The sequence below is a fragment of the Aphelocoma coerulescens genome, chromosome 1A (genome assembly GCF_041296385.1).
Source record: "Aphelocoma coerulescens isolate FSJ_1873_10779 chromosome 1A, UR_Acoe_1.0, whole genome shotgun sequence".
NCBI lineage: Eukaryota > Metazoa > Chordata > Aves > Passeriformes > Corvidae > Aphelocoma > Aphelocoma coerulescens.
In genome coordinates this window covers 59,618,124-59,642,051 of record NC_091014.1, presented here as the reverse complement: position 1 = coordinate 59,642,051, position 23,928 = coordinate 59,618,124, and the positions used below count along the sequence as shown (strand labels likewise).

Sequence of the window (23,928 nt, the reverse complement as noted above, 5' to 3'; positions counted from 1 at the left end):
AGTATAAAATGAAGAGCCTTGAACTTGGCAAGATCATTCCTGGCTAAACAGTTTTAAGTAGTCCTTAAAAACAGAGTATGAAAAGCAAACATCCTTGTTTCTGAATTAACTCAGAACAAAAGAATTTCTGTCCTTCTTGGGTCTTAAGCAATTCTAAACCAAAAAAGTCTCATTCAAGAGTGCACCTGCACATACCTGGTGCAAATTGCCCTTGTCTATATGGGTCCTGAGTACAGTGTGTATATTCTGCATAGGCAGGAGCTGTGTGAAGTTTCTCTGAGGACAGAAAAACATCTGTTTCAGTTTCACTACACACCAAAAGGATAACAGTGCTTCAGGCCAATTCCTCCTTCCAGACCCACAAAGATTTTTAGCTACAAGTGAATTAAACCTCCCCTTTAGGCTGCTATCTCTGGTCAAACAGAGATAATGGATACAAGATAAACAGAGCACTGTTACCTTGAAGCATCCTCCAGTCTGCTGATTTTACAGTTTAAACACACACGAGTCAAGACTGGAACTTTAAAGGAACTTTATATTCATTTTAGGTAAATTTTGGTGGCAGTTGGAATGCAAAAGTTCTCAAAGATAAAGGATTATGAGAAATACAATACGGGTTTTTGTTTTAAAAGGTGACTCTAATCTCACTTATTGATGTCCTTCTTCTGAATTGGTTTTATGTGTCCTACATAAATAGGAACAAACAAAAGAATATTTTAAAATCTAACTACAGCTAATAAGGATGGCTATGATACTGTAATGAGCTGTTACACTAGCTGAAACATCTTGACATCCTTTCATTTGCAAAAGCATGCAAAAAAGATACTCAGAACAGGAGTTATCTCTGTCTTTTTCTTCTTTTACTTCAGTTCTGGGTCTTGTATGGGAAGGACAGGAAAAATATGTTTCTAGAAAGCAGAATGCTTTTGATTTTCCTGTAAAGACTGGAAGTAAAAGGCTGTAAGCAGAAAAAAACCTCACTATGCTGTTTGACGGGCTTGAAGTATATCCCTCTGTCATCTTTAGAGAAATAAAACTGCTTCAAATTCTCATTCTGATTTTACCATTAGCTTCTTCACTGGTAGTGGTAACTAGTTTATTCAAAAATGTCCAGGGACAACTTTTTATGACAGTACATTACTGCATATTTTTTTTCTTGTAAGATAGTCATGGTTAGGAAAGCTAATATAGAGACGTGTTCTTTCTGCAGGTACTCTGCACAATTTCAGAGTACTTGAGCTGTGTTAACTGAGTGACATTGTCAGACTGAGATGCTGGGACACAAAATCTCTTTTAAAATCCCTTAAAAATTCATTTCACACCAAATATCATATTTAAAAAGTACATTTTATTTTAATAGAAATAACCAAGTATCAGATGTATGATAACCAATTTTACAAAAGCTCTTGTACTTGCAAGCTAAAAATCAAACACCAATGATTTATATCTTGCTTGCTTCTTTCTTCTGTTGTCCAAGAGAAAACCACTACAAAGAGTAGATTTCTTCATTTTACTAGAAAAAAGGCATTACGCTGTCAAGTTTCATATTGAAGGCAAATGCTTATTTTACATTTCAGTTACCCAAAAGAAAATTTTATGATCTCCTCCGACTGCACATAATGGAAGAGTTCTGTGCCATGTCAAACCAGATCCTACAGCTGCAGTTCCAGTAAGAATGGGCTTCAAAACACAAAGAGAGTGAGAGAGAGAGAGAGATCAATACAACTGCCCTTATAAACGATTTCTATACTGCAGATACCAACTTGCATAGACAAATAAACACCACAGATTAAATACTCCTAAACAAATACAGGTAAAATACAACCGAAATTCAACTGAAAAATCTGATTCTCTGCAACATAGTTCTGGTAGCTACTTACTACATTTAAGTAACACACAGCAAAATATTCCACAATAACAAATAGTTTCAACTATTTACATTAGTATAAACATTATTATTATAAAGGCATGATCTTAAACTTAGAAACCTTTTTAAATGAAATTATTTCTATTATTTCAATGTACTCACAACTAATATGTTTGGATGTAATATTTTTACTGTAAGCATTACAAATACATACTGACTCCAGCAAAACCAAAATATTTCCTATGCTTCGCATTTTCATTAATGATTTAAAATACAATTAGTTAAAACCAGAAAAATATACAACTAGCTGTTTTTAGCCTCCTTGGAACTAGAAATACTGCCAGATTTATTAAATATCAGGTTAAAGGTATTTTTCTTCCCCTCAGAACCGATATGGCAAAGCAAACTAAAACATATAGGTCAAACAGCTTTTAAAAGAGCAGGTTAAGTGTGCTGCAATTTTTTTTTCCTTAGCATGAATGCCACAACACAAAATAAAATAAAATAAAATAGGTACACCCAGCAGCAGTTCTGGATGGTTTGGGCTAGTTTTTTATTGTAGCTTTTAAGTAACATGAGTCTGATCTCCAGAAAACAGATGCAACTCCAGTTAAAAATTTACCTGGGGATGTCCTAAATGATGAACCAGCAATTGAGTAGTTGTCTTTCCTGGATATCCAGTGGTTGCAAACAGATTTTCATTCACTCGGGACCACCTATGAATAGAATGAATCCACCTATGAGTAAAATGAATGTACTTTCCAAATACCCCTGTCATACCAGCAGAAGTGCACACAAAGTGGAGTTCCCTCCCTTGTCACTAACTATGTGAAGATGTCACATATTCTACTAACAGCAGAGAAATACATTTAGTGAACTGGCTTGTAAATGATTCCCCACCCACAGCCCCATATGCACATTGTTGTAAAACAAAAAAAAACCAACAAACAAACAACAACAACAAAAAAACTCACACAAATGCTACACATAAATGTGGGTCATTCACAAATTTCACAGTTTATAGACCAAGTCCCCCTAAAAATAACTTAAGTGAGACACAACCAGGTTACTAAACTCACAACTGCCTGCACAGACATAGATTTAAATAGATAAAACCCACAAAATAGAGACAACACTTATACCTGAATAATCTGGCTCGATCAACATGGACAGGTCTCTTATCCTGTGGATAACTAAAACAGACATTCAGGGTAAAAAACTGTTCTGCAAACAACTAAGCTCTTAAGTACCAAAAGTACAGTGAAGGGGACACATTGTCTACTCTCTGTGAAGCACCTGAGGGAAAATCACAGCATTCCTGCAGCTTTAATCTCAATTTGGAGTAGGAAAACTGAAGTGGTTGTCCAGTTTATTATGGATCAATAGTTATCTATTTATGACTTGGAATGAAATTTTAACAAACGCATACAGTGAGAGGTAAACAGTAGCGAGATGCTATCTCAAATGGACAAAAAGACAGATGATGTTATTTTTAACAGAAAATATTGATAAAGATGAAACAAAGAATACCAGGGAATGGTTTGTATCAGTATCAAGGCCAATAAAGACTATGTGCAAGAAACAGCAAGAATTTCAGAGTGACACAGCAGCAATTTAAAGGTAAGAACATTGAATATAACCAGTATCCCACTTACACTGTCTGTCCTCCAACCAAAATGACTGAACCCCACTCCAAGATGTCACAGCTGCAGCAGCTTGTGGCAAAACTATTTAGTGGATGAAAATGGGAAATTTCATTTCCTTAGAGGTCTCTGATCAACTTAAACCTAAACTTTCTATTGAGTAAAAACCAGGGAAGACCTAAACATGCTTGTATATAGTCAGTACATACTCAAATGTTGTTTTAAAACTTTAAGACTTAAAAGTGGAACTCAAGACTTGGACTAATTGTTCTAGAACTTTGTTCCACAGGCACTAGCAGATTTTGTATCCTGAGAACAATTTTAGGCTAAAAAATTCCTGATAATTGTTCATTTATTTACTGAACAGTTTATACAATATATAGTGCATTAGGCCTACACAGATGAGTAAGGGACTAGAGCATCTCTTACAAGGACAGGCTGAGGAAGTTCAGCCTTGAGAAGAGATGACTGAGGGGACCTCACCAATGTTTCTCAGTATCTGAAGGGGGGGGTGTCAAGGGGATGGAGCCAGGCTCTCCTCCATGCTGCCAAGCAATAGGACGAGAGGCAATGGGCACAAACTGATGCACAGGAAGTTCCACCTGAACATGAGGAAGAACTTCTTTACTGAGCAGTGACCACACACTGGAACAGGTTGCCCAGCGAGAGAGTGTGGAGTCTCCCTCACTGGAGGTATTCCAGAACCGCCTGGATGCAATCCTGTGCCTTGTGCTCTAGGATGACCCTTCTTGAGCAGGGAGGTCGGACCAGCTGACACAATGTGGTCCCTTCCAGCCTGACCCATCCTGTGATTCTGTGACTGCCATGCTGTATTAGCCAAGTACCTCCATCTCCTCATGTACTGATTAGGAAGAGAATAAAGAAACCTATGTCATGGGTATAAAATGACCTGGAGCGAGTGATATCCCAGATCAGCCAATCACTTCCAGCAACTGCTCCAATTTTAAGAGTATTTTTTAAACACCAGTCTGCTGACATCAGTGGTGTTTGTTCACACTCCAGGGAGAGAATGGCCTGCTGTGTAATCAGGTCATAGAATCGTATTGTTCCATTCTTCTCCGCCACCATCAGCTGTTGAAAGAAATTTATAAAATGTGGTAACTTAGCATGTAATGGAACTTAAATCTTTTCTACTCTATAGAAAAGCTAGAATTCATTCAATCAAATATTAATAATACTAAATGAATACAGTTTTTCACTTCATACCAGAAAAGATTCTCCTGGATGCTCTTTCACCAATAAATAAAAACCAATTTAATCTATACTACTGTTACACTGTTATACCCAATGATTACATTATTTTATCCCTCTATATCTGTAGATATCTATGTGTATAATTTCGGTGGTTAGAAACAGCAGTTCATAACCACCAAGGCACTGTGCTTTTATAAAGCAAAAAAGTTATTGTTTTAACATTTAACAGTTTCTGTTTTGAGTACAAAGAACTGACCGACAAAGTGCTGTAAAAAAGAAAGGGTTGTCAAGCACTGGAATGGGCTGCCCAGGGAAGTGGTGGAGTCACCTGGAGGTGTTCAAAAAATGACTGGCACTTAGTGCTATGGTATAGTTGATATGATGGTGTTTGATCAAAGGTTGGACTCAAGGATCCTAGAGCTCTTTTCCAACCTAAGTGGTTCTATCATTCTAAGCAAAGTATTAATTACTGTGGCTGTGGAATCTGGATTCATTCTTACTGATTTTATGTAACATCTCTTACTTCATTCTGTAACATGGATTTTATCTAAAAAAACCAACATTTTTCATTAAATATATTTACTTTATTCCCATAAATTTTATCTAAATTTATGATTTAGATTTTATCTAAACTTTTTTCCTTTACAGTAACACACTCAAGCAGTTGTTTTTTAAATATCATAGAAAGAGTTTCCTGATTAAATTATAAAATCATAGAAGGATTGGGTTGGAAGGGAACTTAAAAATCATCTAGTTCCAATCCCCTGCCATGGGCAGTGACACCTTCCACTAGGCCAGATTACTCAGGGCTCCATCCAACCTGGTCTTGAATCCTTCAAGGAGTGATCATTCACAACTTCTTTGGGCAACCCGTTCCAATGATCAGATGATGAAATGAGATTTGTCTTCATGAGAAGAAATGGTTTTCATATAGTCATGAACAATAATTAAGAAAGACAGAGAAGGATAAAAAAACCAGTGCTTCAATCACCCAAGTTTGTTTGGGAAAACAGAACTGTCACCAAAACATGCTTTTCTGAAAACTAAAGGTCATGGTGCAGTAAGCATTTTGACCTGCAATAAGCTTTTCAGGAAGAACTAAATCTATCAAGTTTTATGAGCTTTTGGAATGGGCTTTTCTTTAAAAAAAACCAAAAAAACCCTGTGCCTTTGATAATGGTCTAAGAAAAGACATGCTAATAATATGTAAGACTGGTGGATTATTGCAATATTTTTGGGAAAATCCATTAATTTTTTTTGTGCTAACAAAGTTGCCCAGTAGCAAACAGCAGCTAACCCATTCAATTCTGATGCCACCTGAATCAACAGTTTTCCTAGTGAACAGCTTCCTTTCTTTGTAAGGATGGATATTGATATTGGTGGAAAGTGTGATGAGATTAGAGAGCCTCCTTCCCTACTGCTATGTAAATATTTTGATATCTTATTTGACTGCTTTTCTCTGGTATGTGTTTTTGTGGTAACCCGAACAACCATTTGTAGCTGCTTAAGGCAGTTATTGATAGGCACAACAGGAATAATAAATCCAAGACTGCAGGGACTAGACCATTAATAAAGCTGGATATTTGGCTACATACCAGCTGATTAATCCTCTCCAGTACAATAAAGAGATAAGCATAAAATCACAGTCTATTGATTTGATTTTTCAGAACATATTTCATACACTTCAAGCAAGAACAACAACAAAAAAAATCCCTTGTTAACTTCAAACAGATACTTTTCAAAGCTTGGCATGTTCTATAAAGAGTCTGTGTTATTGGTGAACCATGTTAACATGACTGAGAAAAACTTGAGCTCTTCTCTGGTAACTGTAAGTTAATTATGCAATCAGCAGAACAGTTATCAACAACTGATGTACATAATCAAGAAGGAATATTTCTGATGGGAGGAGTAAGGGACTGACAGTAAAATGACAAGAATGATAATGAGAATTCATTTACAGTCACTCCATATTAGCAGATCCAACCAATATTCAGTTACAGTGTAAATCAGCTCCTCAAACTTCAATGTTACTACAGCATCAAAAATTCATACTTTAGGTGTGTCCCCCCTCCTGTTATTTTAAAGGTGGTGAGGGAGAAAAGCTGAAAACCACAACCTTAAAAGCCTCCTCAGGATGCCAGCAAACACTCATTCCAGGAGAACGTAAAACAAAATGGGCCTTCTCATTTCCTTCCAAATCCCAGACCCTAGAGAGAAAAGAAAGAAAGAAAAAAAAGTAAAGTACTAAACTATTGCCATTTGACTGCAAATACATTAACTTCAAGTGCCACAATACGTTCACAAACTAAGTGACCAAATTAAATAGTGTTCATGCTGTATCATTTGAAGGTCAGTGAAAGTGGCCAGTGCTACAGATAATGTATTTTAACACTGATGAGCTAGGCTCTGTTTAACTAATTTGATTCTGTTTAACTAATTGTTCAAATAATTTGACATTTTAGTTACCTAGACATGAAATCTCAATGAGATCTTCCCACTTTTTCATGAGTCAACACTACAGTCTTTGTACTGTACCATAAATAACAGTGAGGCAGTACAAATCAGGAAGGTCAGTGTTGGTCCAGTTGATACAAGGAACCTAAAGTGAGGTACCAAACAACTTAAATCATCTATATTGCCATGTAAAGGGTAAGACCCTTTATTAAAGTATTTTGACTGCCCAATATACTAGTTTCCAGTTTTTCCTAGTAAGACAAGATTGAGTAATGGAAATATAAGAAACCAGAAATGAAGCTAAGGCAAACAGAAGGATCCATGGCAGAGGTAACACTAGCCAACAAGGGGTCTTGGAGAGCATTAGATAAATCACATGTGCCAGTTGAACCTTTTCCTTTAGAAACACCTACAGTACATATCTGGCAGCTATAAAAAATTTTAAAAGTCAACACTATTTGGTCAATATGGATTGACAGGAAAGTGTATGCTGAAACACCAAAACTAGGTTAGGCAATGGGTGAGTTTTCTTTGGATGTGTTCAATATGAGTGTCAATGAGCCATGGAGCTACTTTGTTTCTAAAATGCAACAAACCCAAAACTGAGCCTATTTTACCTCACAGCCACTGCTCAACTCCCTCTTTTCCTACAAAATCAGTATCTCAGTTGTAGGACAAAGACATCACAGTTGTGAACATCAGTCTGAACCACATACTATTTATATGCATTTGGATACTGAAACATACACATATATCCTTCCTTGCTGACATGCAAAACCTGAGAAACAGCCAATTTTTAAAGCAGTGTTCTGCCCAGTCTTTTGAGCTAGATGAGTGGCTACGTACTATTATTGTTTATTCTAGAGGATTTTTGCTGACTTCCTCCAGACTTTTTCAGTTTATATCTCACCAGGGTGCTTAGAGCCTTATATTTAAGAGATTAAAAAAAACTCTTAACTAATACATCATAAGTCTAGACAAAATATATGGGAATAAAGTAAATATGTTTAATGAACAATGTTGTTTTCTTATGCCAAACCACAACAGATCAAATATTTGTTCTCCCCGTAGAAAACACAGGGTCTCTAATCTTGAAGAATCAGTGTCCTTACTAAAAAAAGTCAAAACAAAAACCTGACAAGTGTTTAAAAAATGAAATATCTACTTGATTAGGTAATTTAGAAACATACAATACTTTCTTCTACTGCCAAAAATTTTGCCTTGTAGATTTGTCCAAGTCAAATCAACACTTCCCATGTGTATTTACTGTGCAGGGAGAAAATTATGATACAACAGAAGACAGTGAATCATTTTGGCAAAAGGAATATGCCATTATGTTTCCTTCCCTGAAATGAGTGATGTTATTAGGTGTTGAGACAGAAATTTATGCTTTTTACCTCCCTAACTTTGTTATTTATAAAGTTACCAAATTTGTACTTTTTACTTTGTAAGAATGGCAGGACTGTTAGCAACAAACAGTATGGGGAGGGAAGGGATAAAACCCCCTCTTACATTTTCTTTATTGATACCAAATATGGTATAACTTAGTTTTGGGAGGGAAAAACCCCAAACCCCCCAAAACCAAACCAAGAAATACATATCAACATAGATCCTTGTCTGAACACATCATGTCTATACAATTACATATGTGTTCAATTAACTCTTTTCAATGTTTCTTTGTGAAAAACACAAGTAAAAAATGTGCAAACCCCAAAAATTTAGCCAAACTGATTTTCAATTACTAAATTACTCAGTAATCATAACCAAATCAGCTACAGATGCTGCCTCCCCATTTTGTCCACATTCCTATCACATAAATCTATCCAAAAAGACTGAGGATTTTGTCTCCCATTCAAAGCTCTTGAAGCTTTACTAAAACTCCCGTGATTTTATACCAAAGTAAAATACTGTCTGTTTTTCTCCAAACATTCTTATCTTTTGTAACCCTGCACTGTGTCACTCTCTTACTTCTCCTTCTCTTCCCACAAACCATCGTGGCATAGACTTGTCACTGAGCTTGTGGTATTCTTTTCTGACATTTTAAAAAAAAACTACACAAAAAATTTATTGCAGAAAAGTTTGAATAAACACAGTTGAAATAAGCACCCAAGTTTGATCAATGTATAGTTTCAAAAATAACATGAAATCTGCTCAGTAAAACAATTATTTTTTAAGTAACTAAGGACTGAGAAATTATTTACTGCAGTACTCAGAAAACTTAAACCAACTCAAATACAGATAGTTGCAAATACTGTTAAAGAAAATTCTTGAGATACTAGTACATTTCTCTTGTCACTCAAATCCTGTAACTAACAAACAAATGAAAACTGCAGTTATGTCATAGCTTGAAGGCATTCAAATTCCATTGTAGCAGCTATATTATATCTCATATGCATGAATATGGATGCATATGTACAGTAATTTCTTCACACAGTGGACTTTTATTACAGCTGGCAAAGTACCTCATTAGAACTCTGAAAACTTGTCTTGTTGCAATGGAGATGATCCTTATTTTATGTTCTAAGTTTCTGAATTATGAATAATTCTAACTAGCAGAATCAAATGCTAACTGGATAAAAATCATCATTTGCAATAGTAAAAGAACTAAACCAGATTGCAATCTTCAGGCATTTCTCAAATCCCCAGAAGATGGAAGTAAAAATGGGAATTCTTCCAACAAAAGATTTCAAACAATTTTAGTGAGTGGGTAGGGGCTAGAATAAACCTTGACATCTGATTCCCAACCACAAAGCCTGATCATCTATATTTGATCCATTATTCAAAGATTACTCATGTCCAACATGGTTTTGTTGGTTTTTTTTTAATATCTAACTTTAATATATTTCTTTATATCTGCATCAGACATATTCCCTGTGTGAAGAAAATCCTATCACTCTTGAAAAGCCTAGAGGACTATGGAAAAGGGAAGATTCCTGTCACTGAGATCACACAAAGGTAGAGTGAAGCTGTTCCTCACCGAGCACCAGGAATGAGGAGATCTCAGAAAAGGAACGAGAATGTGCAGAGATTAGTAAATACTATGGAACAGAGAACTTTCTCTAAGGTCTTCTGCCAGCTCCACATGGATGTGGCTATCAAAGATCTGGAGGGTACTAGGCAGGACATGAAAAGCAAAAGTAAACTATAGAAATTCCTCTGTCTGGTCAGAAGTAGAGAAAGGTGTAATATTCATGATAATTTCTAGTAGTTAATTTTATTTTACTGACAAAGAATTGAAGTTTTTATGAAGTCTTTTCACAGAGGAAATGTACAAATATTCCTTCAGAAAGCTCACCCATGTTCACCATTTTCTTTTGGTGATCAAAGGAAATGTCACTGTTCCTAAACAATTAGCAATTAGAGTATTTCAGATCTTGGCATTAAAAAACATGTAATCTCTAGATTCTTGTAATATCTACTTGGATATGCAAGCATTGATCTATTTCTCACTGCTAACTGTATGCTGCAATTATACCCTGCAGTGTTGGTGGAGGCAGGAGAGGCAGTGCAGTATCTCCACGGACTGTTCTTCACTAGTATACATTTCAGGCCATGCACACTCAGGACTAAGTCCAAGAAATACACACTTCTACTACCACTACTGAAATACCTTTAAAGTTATCTAATGCAAAACCAGAGACCACGCATCATTTTTGAAAAAATGTGAAGCTTCAATTCTGTCCTTTCAACCACAGAAAAAATGGCTGTTAAAAGCTATCAGCTTATTGTTCCCAATGTAGATGTAAAACTAAATGCTTCTGTGGTATGACTGTTACTGGGAAACTCAACTATCAATGGCTTTCTAAAATATAAAGTAACTTCTAAACAAATCTAATGCAATGATTTCTATTTAAAACCAATTTATAGGATAGACTACATTCTAGGGCTGTGTGACTCTTAACATAAGCCATAATGTGTCACAAAGGAAATTACTACATCATCCTCATATTTTGAAGACTTCCTAACTAAAAGTTTATTAAGACCAGACTGAAATAATGTTCCAAACATTTGATCCAGAAAGTTCGGTTGTTTTGTTTTTTTTTTTTAAGCTGACCAGGAGACCAGTTAATTCTTGCACTGTGCAACACCAGTTGGTTAATACTTGCACCATGGCTGTACAATGTAACAGAATCGTGTAAGACGACATCTGGGGGACATACAGGGATGCATACAAAAAGTGTGCAAATTCAACGACTGGACTCTGAAAAAAGTTCAAGGCTTCTTTATTTTCATAAATTATAATGCACAATTAGCTTGATAAAATGTAACCAGCACACCTCAGAAGGAACAAGTATTTTGGTATGACATTTCTTATATGAAGGAACACTGGAAAATCCAATCATACAAACAGATGAAGAAGAACAACATGGAATAAGAGAACTTTTATAAAAATTTTGACAGAAATCCATACCTGACTGGACTAGGAATGGGAGGATGCAAATGGAATATGGTTTTGGAGGCAGAAATAAGTGATAATGACAACTTTTCAGTATAGCCAAAAACTGAAATATTTATTGAATAAACAAGGTAAGATTCAAACACAACGTGTGCTGGCAATACATTAAAGGAAATAAGAGCAAAAAAAATAAACAAGAGTTACCAGTAGCTTTCCTTCTTACTGTCTAGGGAAAAACCTACACAAAATAACTAGGGCATGAGAGTACCATGTAAAAAACCACATTACAGATAACCCCCCCCCCTAAAACCAGATGAAACACTACAATACATTCTAAGACTCTAGTTAATTTAGCTTTCAGTGACATCAAACCTTTCCCCCTAATCCCTGTTTAGAGAGCAAAATCAACCTTCTCATGGACTGGCATTTATCCTACGTGCAATAGAGAAGGCTGAAATTCACAGTGACTGATAAATTCACAAAGTTCTCTATGAAGTGATGTGAGCCATGGCCTAAGGAAATGAACAGAACTCAGAAAGAAACCAAAGGGCAAGTATATTCACAGATGATGTGGAAGATAATTCAACTGTACATTCTTTCGCACTCAAAAAGAAAGGAAGAGGATGTAGTTTAAGAAATAGTTAAAAGAGAGACTGAGGGAGAGAAAGGGATGGATGAGTCTTTTTCAGCTTTTTAAAATACAAGCCCTTCCAGTAGTCAATGACCAGAAGAAATTGCCGTGCTGGTATTATTAAGGGCCTGACACTGTCAGTAACCTTTCAGTTCCACACAAGGAGGGAGTATGAGGTAATTATCAGTAAGATTGAATTAACCTTTTAACAATCAAGAGGTTCATTTTTAGCACGGATATGAGATTAGTGGGTTTTGACAGGATGGCATTTTGCATTAAGTAATTCCAGAAATGTCAGATAGTGCCTATAACCACCAACAGCGGAGGGTGTCAGTTGAACTCATGGTGTTTTCCAAACATTTCCCACAATTTTTTGGCTTCATTAAGTATCAGAACAAAATGATTCGTACATGTGAATCTGTGCAGACTCCTAGACTGCGTTTCCAAATCATAATGAAAAAGCCAGCAGTAATTTTTTTTTGAAGAGTGGTGCACAGACTGTTGCAAACACATGGATCTCATTAACAAAGTGGGATGCACACGTTCCTACACTTAATGCAAACGTTCAAAGAAGTGTACAATGCCTTGCTGTTTCAAAGAATTAAATGAAATATTCCTTAAAGCTATCATATCTTTTCTTATTCATTAAGCATGTTTTTATGATATTATGACATTATTAACATCAGCTATTTTAGCTATTTCCTCTGCCATTGTTACAACCCAGCTCAGAAGGCAAGGGTAAGTCATGTTCTTGTCACTAGACCCCTTGCAGTAGCTTAGAGTGAAAGGATAATTAATGATTGGTGTTCATAAATACACATATATGGGTTTATTTTAGAACAATTTGGTTGCAATGAAAAGGAGATATGTAGTTGTTTTGGTTGTTATTATTACCTATAGTAACATAGCAATATAAAAGGATAAAAATAACAAGAAAATGTATAAGGAAAAGAAAGAAAAAGAATGGGTAATAGTAGAAAGATACCATCACCCATGGATCCAGTGATGAAACTTGATTGTTGCAACTTTGATGCCATTGGTCAAAGTGATGGCTGCAGTATCCAGCCATCAGGGATGGGAGAGACCCAACACAGTTTGATGGGTTAATACATGTTCAGTTTTATGTGGGAATGCCCAGGCACCTGCCCTGGGGGGAAGTTTTACCCTGTCTTTTGCAACACTGTGGATCTTTTGCAACACTGTGGATCACTTGCAGTCCTGAGGTGGAAGGCCCCAGAAATGAGTCTGGGGGTGCTCTGCGTGTCTGTGATGGTTTGTGACCCCTTCCATGCCATGACAGCTGCCTCTTGCGGCAGTGTAGTTGAGCCAGTTATGGCCCAGCAGTGGGGGTGAAAACCTTCAGGCCTGTGTGTGAATGTCCTGTGTGGATGGGACCTTCCCCAGGCTGGGGGGAGTTTTACACCTGAGCCAGTTGTGTCAGGGAGGACACTGGCATGATGAAAACACCATCCTTCACAACCACCTACCACACATGACCACTGCAACTATTTTATGCAAGAGCATTTTTAGTTCAGTTCTACTTCACAGCTGTAAAAAAGGTTTGTGCTGTGAGATCAAGGCCAATAAAGACTAGGTGCAAGAAACAGCAAGAATTTCAGAGTGACACAGCAGCAATTTAAAGGAAGGAACATTGAATATAACCAGTATCCCACTTACACTGTCTGTCCTCCAACCAAAATGATTGAACCCCACTCCAAGATGTCACAGCTGCAGCAGCTTGTGGCAAAACTATTTAGTGGATGAAAACGGGAAATTTCACTTCCTTAGAGGTCTCTGATCAACTTAAACCTAAACTTTCTATTGAGTAAAAACCAGGGAAGACCTAAACATGCTTGTATATAGTCAGTACATACTCAAATGTTGTTTTAAAACTTTAAGACTTAAAAGTGGAACTCAAGACTTGGACTAATTGTTCTAGAACTTTGTTCCACAGGCATTAGCAGATTTTGTATCCTGAGAACAATTTTAGGCTAAAAAATTCAGTACAGACATAAGAATTATTCCTCTTCTTACATTACTACTGAAGCAAATTACAGAGTAAGTAAAGAATGATTTTGGTAAGTCCCAAGGAATGCATTTTCCATTAGTTTTGAAAGTGTAACCTTTAAATTCAATAGAAAAAGTCTTCATGCCCCACATGCGTGAATGGAAAAAATAAGAATTCAAGTAGCCAAAAAAAATCCTACTTATTTCCCATGGCTTTTAACCAAAGACTTCATGGTTTATGGCATAAAATATCTTTCATAGTTACTAAGCTGAAATCGTGTTAGTATATATTAATTACATAAATTATATTTCCTTTTAAATTAGTATCAATTAGACAACTGGTTTTAAAACAGTTTTCTTTCATCCCAGGAAAGCTGAGCATTTCATAAAATAAACAGGAGAAGGCCACACGGTCAAACCGTTTTTTGTTGAATAAGCCGAATATGAGTTTAAATTTAATAAAGAAATCAAGGATAGGAAATAAATCAGAACAAGACACAGGTAAGTCATACATTTCTACTATTCATTCATAATGATTTTGTTGGAAATATGGACTAGACATCTATGGAAAAACTGCCTACTCATCAGAGTAAAGAAAGTCAAAGATGACACTTTCTCAACTCTCTTGCTGCTCTACTGCGATGACCTGCAAAGCCTGCACAGCTGCTCTCTTGGTCTCTCCAACTGCACTGGAGGGGTAAGAAGAGCAGCACAATAGATTCATGCACACTACTAGAAGTGGAAGAGGGGTGACCTTTTGACAAGGACAAGCTCATGCATCAAAAATTTACCCAGCATGCTGCACAGCATTAAAGCATATTTCCCTCTACTTCCAGTTATAAATATCCAAACACCTGGGTATGAAGTAGCTGTAATCATGGCATTTTGAGCTGCCAGTACAACTGTATTAGTGTGGTGCTGTCTTCAGGCTATGTCATCCCATCTCCTGGTAAGGCTAATAACTTTGGGTAAGTGGACAACTTCACATACATACCCTGGTTTTAGACTTGACCTACCTGATGACAGTATACAGAGAGTCTGTATAATTCAGTGCCGGCTATGCATGTCTGTTCTCTCCTATTCTCACTGTATTCCTATCCCAGAAGGAGGAAAAATAGTGTATGCAAATCCAAGACAATAGTTTTCTTAATTTTGAATCTAGGTGTTTCAAAATACTGCTTTGAAAAAAGACCACTCACAAATCACAACAAAAAGCCAGTCCACAACTTAAGTTAACAAGAATAGTCCATTTCTTGTCTTGTTAGTGGACTAGTCCTGTTAGAGGGCCATGAAGGCATACTAAAAATAAATAAATAATAAATAAAGCTTATTTATTTAAGTGGACATATAAAGCATTCACACATAGTAAAAATCCAGTATTAGCTTTTTAATAGTGTTTTGAACAAAAATGCATACCTGCAGGTGTGATCATCACTTACACTTGCAATTTCTTGACCTTCGTTCGGAGCAAACACCAAATCGTTAATGTAATCTGAGTGGCCATCAAATGTCTGCCAACCAGAAAAGAGAAATACTTTTACCTTAGAGCTGACTGTTCCACCAATGTACTTAACAGACCTGCTAATGGAAAGATGTGTGTTAAAATAAAATTATCATTTTTAGAAGGTAAAGAAAGTTTTTATCGGTAACCGGATTTCTTTAAAATATCTAATTCATATGTATATTCATACTGTAGGTGGAAAGACCTCCCCACTATTCCTTGTAGTTAGCCCAGAGGTCACTTTGATGCTTTTGCTTGACAGAGATAAGTGAATCAGACCAGAGCTTTTTATCATTTTTTCAACCTGTGAATTTTGAAGGTAGAAGATAGTAAATCTCAGACAGAAAGAGGAGAATAACCAGGAAATGAATGTATGCATGATATACCTATATTAAAGAACTCTGATCTCTGACTCTCTCATTAAAAATATCTATGGTGTTTTTGACAGAAATCTCACAAAATTTTAAGTCAGGCAAATGTTCATGTGTATGTATCTGTTACTGTTCCAATCTCTTCTATTCAGTCCCACTGATTAAATCTCAAGGCATAGCTGCTTTTGTTTTGCTCAGCAAGGTATCATAAAAATGAGACAAAAATATCCTCTGGTTAACAGCATGAGACTGAGAGATTGCAGAGGAAAACAAGGTCGAATGAAAACAAGTTCCACAGTTTTCTGAAAGAAAAACACACCACCTTTAAGTGTAGCTATTCTGAGGAACAAACGCAGAACTGATAAAGAAAAATCTCAAGCACACACAAGAACTAAATCCCCCTCTCTAAAAGTTTTATGAATGCCTCATCAATTCAACACAGAAACATTTGCAGCAGCCAACTTATTTTTTTCCAATAAGTCGTTATTTTATTAAAACCTAATGGATTATACTACAACTAATAGATCCTAAGATGATGCTAAACTATTTAGATAGAATGCCAAGTCTTTTGACAATTTTCAGCATTCTGAATTCAAATATCCTGCCTCATTTTACTTCTACGGTTCTGATGAAATATGCTTTTCATTAAGGAAAATTTGAAGCAGGACAAGGAAGCCATAATTCATTTCCAAATGAAAACCTCAAAAGAAGAAAAAGGTTTCATGAAGATCCATCAGTCATATTTTACCTTTTGTTTTTTTGTTCTGGGCTTGATCCAACCCATAAATTTTGGATTAGTTGTGTCGACAAAGTAATGGAAAACTCAAGTGTGCTTCAAGTTCCTTGCTGATAATTACATCAAGACAGTTTTTCCACCGGGAAAACAGAGTAAGATTACTCCATCTGTCCCTCCAGAAGCAACATGTACTAATTGTTTACTATAAAAGACAAAATGTTCGAAGATTACGTTCTGAACATAGTCACATACTTCCTTCAGCTTTGTTTCCATGTTCTGTACCTCTCCTGAAGATCCCACGTGTCAAGTGTGCACCGTATAATGGATCAAAATTTTCCACGTGGTCATCCTGAGTTCAACCTCAGGTTTATGAAATGGGTTTTGTGAGGTATCAGTTAACTGTTATTAAGAAGCCACAATAAAGCCATCAAACTTTACTGAAAGCCAGATCAGCAGAGCTCACACAGAATTTGTGAACATCTGGGATTTTGCCTGTGCTTTAAATCAGTTAGGTGTTACTTTTCTTGACAAGAAATCTAGAGTACAATGAACATCCAGGTATAAGAAATTAAGATGATTGCCCAGAGAAAGGATTTTCCATATTTTCTATCAAAAAAACTCAGAAGACAGTCTCAAAGACAACTTTTACTGACATAAACACACTAGTCCACATTCTTTCTTTTCATTAATGGGTTCCTCACTAATAAGTAAAAATATATCTTTTTAGCTGTTTTCTGATTATTTCTAACATTAGACCAAGCCTGTCCCAGTAACAATACATATTTTTACTTTTTCCTCAGCCAGAGTACATCCTTAATAAATTTCTTGGACAGCTTATTTCAGTGGTGGAGCTGGCATAAATAAAGCTAATAGCTTTACTGTTAAATTCAAGCCAACACTTCTCATTTGTATTGCATATGCACTGAGCAATCATAGAATCATTAAGGTTGGAAAAGACCTCTGAGATCATTGAGTCCAAACATTAACTTAACACTGCCAGGTCCATCCCTAAGCATTACGTCTATAAGGTTTTTGAACACAGTGATCACACTGTTTCCCTGGGCAGCCTGTTCCAATGCTAGACCACCCTTTAACAGAAGAATTTTTCCCTGGTAGCCAATCTGAACCTCCTCTGGCACAACTCAAGGCCATTTCCTCTTGTCCTATCACTTCTTGGCTGGGAGACTGACCCCCACCTGGCTACAGCCTCCTTTAGGGCAGTTGTAGAGAGACATAAGGTCCCTCCTGAGCCTCCTTTTCTCCACACTGAACAACCCCAGCTCCCTCAGCTGCTCCTCACAGGACTTTTGCTCCAGACCCTCCACAGCTCCACTGCCTTCTCTGGACATGCTGCAGCACCTCAATGTCTCCCTTGTCTTGAGTGGCACAAAACTGAACAGAGGATTCAAGGTGCCAAGTACAGAGGAACAATCCTCTACTCTTGCTGCCCACATTATTTCTTGTGGCCTTATTAATGCAAATCAAGTTAAAAAAAATTAGAACTGAGATGTAGAATTTAGCTCAATAGAGTCTGTAGTATCAAATTCATCCCATTGTTTCATTATTTCAACTTATTATCCATCCATTACCTACAATGTTGAAGAAACTTTATATTCTGCTAAGTTAAAAGATTTAATTCACAGGTTAACATTAAAGCATGTCGCCTGAAATTCACAAAACTGGCAGATACTACATAAATAGATAACTTTAATAAGGAATGATAGACATCAACTCACAAGCAAAGAGCATTAAGAACTTTTAGAACTATTTTGTCAGAAATCCCACCAAGCTGACTGTAACTATGTCAGTTATCCCACTGCTCAGTGGCAAATTCATGTAAGATGACCAACACTGAAAGAAGGAAATTAAAAGTATGTGCATGTATGAAGCAAGATAAAGAGCATTTTCTTTCAAGACATTTAGTAACATCCATCTTTACTTCTTATGCCATGCCTTTACTCATTCTATTATCAGTATGGCCACATAAATGACATCTACAATTCATCTAATTTCTGTATGACAAATCTCATTGTCTTACTAATACAAATTAACACACCAAAAATAAAAGTCTGGGTTTTTTCTCCTTTATACCCAATAAGCCCCTCTCATGAAAACAGGCATTATCATATTCTAAAGCAATAAAAACCAAGGAAGACTCTCCCCCAGTTTTTTTTATTTATTAGCTTTGCTTATCATTAGCTAAGACCTCACCAAAGCCACTTCAAACTGGGTATCAAAAACATCTAATTAATAGTAGTACTTTGACTGGGACATTGTTTTTCAGGAAGAATTTTGAAGGAAATCAGAAGATCATGTAGGTGATAATTACAGTTATTCCCTCTTGAAACACAGAAAGGTATTTACAATACAGTGATTATCCCTAGAGATGATGGATCTAGGATCTGTCACAAATGGACCACAAGGATAGTTAAAGATTAGACTTCGCTAAAAACAAAATAATCTTTTAAAAATCACATTATCTGCCCTTACCTTAAATTCATTCTTGTCCTGCAGGTCAGAAGTAAACAGCCTTAACTTCCTATCAGAGGCTGCAGTACAAAACCTACACTCAACAGACAAAATAAGGCTCGTCAGTCAATCAACAATAGTTGACTTTTTATCAGTATTCCTTCATTTTAAAAATGCAAAGTGAGATGCAAAGAAAAAATCAGATTTTGAAAAAAACCAAAAGCATCTATCTTAACTTTTCTGCTTTGGCAACAAGCAGAGTTATAACTGGAGCTTATCTGTAAAATAGTGTGCATCAAGTGCCAAGAATACTTATTCACAGAAAGAAATGCAAGACATTTTACAAAGCTAAATCTGGATCAATTACCAATTACCTGAACTATCGCTCATAAATGCCGCTGAAACTTTCCTTGGAAGAAGTTAAGTGGTAGAGCATAAAAAACAACCCTCATTATCAGTGGTTTAAAATACTGAAATATAAAATTCATAAACCAATTTCTATTCAACATATTTTAACCCAAAAGACTGTACAGAATGGAGCAGTAAGCAAGTATAGTAATTTTGAAGAATCATACAAACTACTGAGTACATTTTAATTCTTAAGTTCACATTTAATACCTATCTTTATAGATTTTCTAGATTTACACCTCAATGGCTCTCACAAATAGTATCTGACCTACTGTGAAATACAGCACATATTATACAAACCAGTACAAATAGCTTTATAAAGGAGGCCATTCAAATCATCTCACATTTACCAAAGCTCTTAAAAGAAATCCTTCTTCACAGATGTACAAGGAAAGAACTATGTCTGTCTGAGGTCCATAAAAATAATGAAAAAAATATTATTTACTGCTTGTTCACTGGGAAGAAGGTCAAGAAGCACAAGAAGTAGGACAAAAAAACAAGCAAATGAACAAAAAAAATACTATAAGAATAAAAATGTATTACTGAAGAGTTCAGAGACTTCGTGATTTCTAAGGAGTTAGATTTCACTTGTAAGCTTTGAACTGTCCAATATTAAGGACTTAGGGAAAACAGGTAAGAGACAAGGATTCACTGTAGTTGTTTATTGTTAAGTACCTTATCTGGGGAGGTATAGCATCAAGTCTAGTTTCAGGACTCCACGCTATGGCATCAACTCTGATTCCATGGTGAAACGTTCTTAGTGTCTTATATTGCATGCCTTCCACTTCTGCATCCTCCTCCTACAGAAATATTGCAGTCAGCTGATTCAGAACAATGCCTTGATGACGTCTAACAAATCAGATTGCTATGAAATTAAAAGGCTTTCAAAATTATACATACTGGGATCTTTTTAGATCATAACACCTTAAAAATGAAAACCTGGAACATAAAGAAAGTATTAACTTGAAATATTTAAGTACTTAAAAATACATTAAATTATTTCAGTCTCAAGCCAGAGGCCAGTGCAGAGCACAAAAATCAGAACTGAGCTACAAAGATGCTGAGCTCATTCTCTGTCGAAGTAGTATCTTCACAGATAAATCCACTCATAACACCTATCCACTTATAACTGCAGTGAGAAGAAACAATGGGAACAAAAGCAAGTATGTAATTTAAGCTGTCTTCTCTCTGAGTTGTTTTTACACCATGAAAAAACGCTGCTGCTTTCAGAGCATCACTCTTCAAACAGCAGGAGATACAAAGGTGCCCTCTATCATCTAACCCTAATTACAGGCTTGCTTTTTCTTCCCACTGGTGAGAATGCCACATGATAAGGAAAAATGAAACAAGAGTTGGGATTGCTGACTCCATCAATAAGTTGACCTCTAAAAAGCTTTTAAAAGTTTTCAGAACATCCAATGGAGCACCTCAAAGGATATTTCTACACAATTTTCTCTATGTCACAATTCTGCTTTAAGGTAAAAAACCTCTGTATGCCCTCAGCATAACGTAGAGGTCAAGCAGAACCCAGCTGAGGATGCATGACATTATCCACAGTTTTTCAATGCTTCTCAACAGGAAGAAAGAATAACATTTTCCTCTCCTACTTTGAAATACTCATTGACTCCACATGAGGAAGGGAAGGGAGGATATGAAAATTATAGAAAAAACACCTTGTACCAGTGGTTGTCAAAATTTTAATTACTTCCTTTCAAGGCCTACACCAGAAACAAAATAGAGAGCAACACAAATGTCAGTATGTTTTTGTGGTTAGCACTAGGTGCTCTTCAGAAAATTTCCAACAGTAAGACCATGGGGAATAATAATAATAATAATAATAATATCAGCTATGCTATTTTTCATAATGGAAAAATTACAAAAATTATTGTATAATAAAGAGGCAAGATGAAGGAAAAAAGCTTAGAAATTCCAAGCAATCATCTCCAACTGATTATCAAGCATCTAGGCAAAAAACCCCATCTAATGAAAAACATTTTATCCAGTATAAAAATATACAATACTCAATATTTTATGATTAAAAATTTTTCACAATATGGTAATTCTAAATAATTTCAAGGTAAGAAATTTTAGTGTTTCCAACAGTCTGTGAGGGAGGTCCAGTAAAAACAACTGGGATAAAAAAAAAAAAGTTAAGGTAAATATTTCTACAGTTCATCCCTAAAAAGAAATACCTATAAAATTAGCGCAGACATATCAGTGTGTATTTTATATATATATATTTATATTTTCCTGAAGAGCAAGTATTCTAGTCTTGTTAGTGTAATAAACATGTAAAATTCTCCTTTGCTTACCACAAAGAGAGGAGGAAACAGGAAAATGACCAGTCTTCCTGCAGTAGCTGTGCTGGCAAAGTCAGTTTCAAGGGCATTTAACAAAAACAACAATAACACAGACTAACCTGAAATCTGCAGGTCCCAACAACCACGTAATTGTTGCCACCATAAGCAATGAGGGAACACGAATCTCCACTGTCAAATGGATTGAATTTTACCACGTGCACATAATCCTCGCAATCCACAGTGTAAGAAGTGTTTCTAGTAGAATCTTGCTTCATTTTCAGTGAACTAAATCAACGTGAACTAAATCACAGAAGCAGTGTCTTCTCCAGGACGAAAATCTACATTCCTACACAAAAATTAAAAAAAAAAAAATTACTCATTTGCATAAATAAAAAATGTGGAGTATTTGTGGCAGAGCAAATGAAAATTTTAAGAACACAAAATCTGCACTTACGCTTATTATTTTCAGATGTAGCATGTTTGTTTCATCAATCAAAATATTTACTAACCTAACATACATTCAAAACTGTCTCTACAGACTCCAACAATAACTGCAGATTTTGTGCTACCCTTGGCAACCCAACACCAATACAGAAAACCAAGTAACTGCACGTGCCAGAGAAGTCACATAGAGCATTTTAACATTTTCAACCAAATGACAAGAAAACAATACATCGCTGCCTTCAAATTCTCTTGTCTACCTCTTTACAGACTGCGTGTATAACTAAAAACCAAGTTAACCAGGGTTGCAAAACTGTAAATGAAAACAGTGTCATGTATTCAACCAGTTTTCAAGAAAATCAGGTTCCTGTGCTAGAACACAAGAGGCCAAGATACACAATTGATTTCAGAATCACTCCTTTCAGTGCCAGTACAGATTTGACATTAGTTTACGTCTTTTTGGGAAATCAGACCTTTAACTATACACCACGTGGACAACCAGCTTGAAATCTCTGACCTTTGACAGCTTTTGGTGTGTAAATGATCTGGAGGTCTCAGCATCCAAGACTGAATGTTTTGCTTGGGAGCCAGTCAGGTTTGACACAGGCATCACTCAAACACAGAGACGCTCTCCATAGTTGTGTGTTTATTTATTAAGTCATACAACAAACCACCATATTACCACAAGCACTTTAGCCATACAACTTGCATACCCTTGCTCCTAAAGCTAAATGCAAATTTTAACTGTACCCATAGTTTTCTTCCTCTAAGGCTTCCCATGAACACAAGCTATTACAAAATCTTAGAATGTTAAGGGGTTGGAATGGACTTTAAAGATCCTCTAGTCCCCAACTCCGCTACCACGGGCAGGAACATCTCCCACTAGACCAGGTTATCAATGACCCATCCAACCTGGCCTTGAACACTGCCACAGTTGGGGCATCCACAATCTCCCTGGGCAACCTGTTCCAGTGGCTAATCATCCTCACCGTACAGAATTTCTTCCTCACATCTAACTCAACTTTCCCGTTGTTCAGTTTGTACCCGCTGCTCCTTGTTCCATCACTACAGTTCCTGACAAAGAGTCCCTCTCCGGCTTCCCTGTAGATGCTGGAAGGTGCTGTGAGGTCTCCACGCAAACTTCTCTTCACCACGCTGAACAACCTCAACTTTCTCAGCCTGAATTATCGGTCACCAGACCAGCTTGACAATACAAGAGCACTATTACCTTCATTTCTTTAGTAAACACGGTTACGGCAACCGAGCCGCGTGGGCGCCCGTTACCTCCCCCCATCCACGCGCATCATTTTTCCTCCTACTTCCTCCTTTTCCCTTCAGGGTCCAGCTACTGCTCCCCAGCCAGGCTGCCGCAGTTCCCCCGGCCTGGGGGTGGCCCTGCCCCGCCTCACACGCACCTCCGCGGCCCCGGCTCCCGCACCGGCCCCGGCTCCCGCACCGGCCCCGGCGTTCCCCAGCAAGACCCGCCCCT

General features: G+C 36.7%; 1 protein-coding gene across 3 annotated transcripts; it reads right to left on the bottom strand.

Moving 5' to 3' along the window:
• Positions 1–1,328: 1,328 nt before the first annotated feature.
• NUP37 (nucleoporin 37) lies at positions 1,329–23,906 on the bottom strand. 3 transcript variants are annotated; one of them, XM_069003011.1, is made up of 11 exons: positions 23,855–23,906; positions 22,118–22,344; positions 20,374–20,498; positions 19,312–19,384; positions 15,630–15,724; positions 6,842–6,932; positions 4,421–4,602; positions 3,523–3,594; positions 3,010–3,060; positions 2,490–2,583; positions 1,329–1,680 (listed from the first exon to the last, which is right to left on the bottom strand). In XM_069003011.1, the coding sequence occupies exons 2-11, from the start codon at positions 22,271–22,273 to the stop codon at positions 1,567–1,569; spliced, it is 1,053 nt and encodes a 350-aa protein (XP_068859112.1). In that variant the 5' UTR covers positions 22,274–22,344; positions 23,855–23,906; the 3' UTR covers positions 1,329–1,566. The 3 variants fall into 3 exon arrangements, with proteins under 3 accessions (XP_068859112.1, XP_068859113.1, XP_068859114.1); XM_069003012.1 differs by lacking the exon at positions 23,855–23,906 and adding an exon at positions 23,668–23,686; XM_069003013.1 differs by lacking the exon at positions 3,523–3,594.
• Between the last annotated feature and the right edge of the window lie 22 nt (positions 23,907–23,928).

Bases quoted from the DNA above. Each gene is read 5' to 3' on its own strand.
- NUP37 (XM_069003011.1), bottom strand. From the start codon at position 22,273: ATGAAGCAAGATTCTACTAGAAACACTTCTTACACTGTGGATTGCGAG. The intron at 3,595-4,420 runs GTCATTTTATAC...TCCACTAAATAG, and splicing joins TGGGATATCACTCGCTCCAG to TTTTGCCACAAGCTGCTGCA. The intron at 2,584-3,009 runs GTATAAGTGTTG...TTCTATTCATAG, and splicing joins GATCGAGCCAGATTATTCAG to GTGGTCCCGAGTGAATGAAA.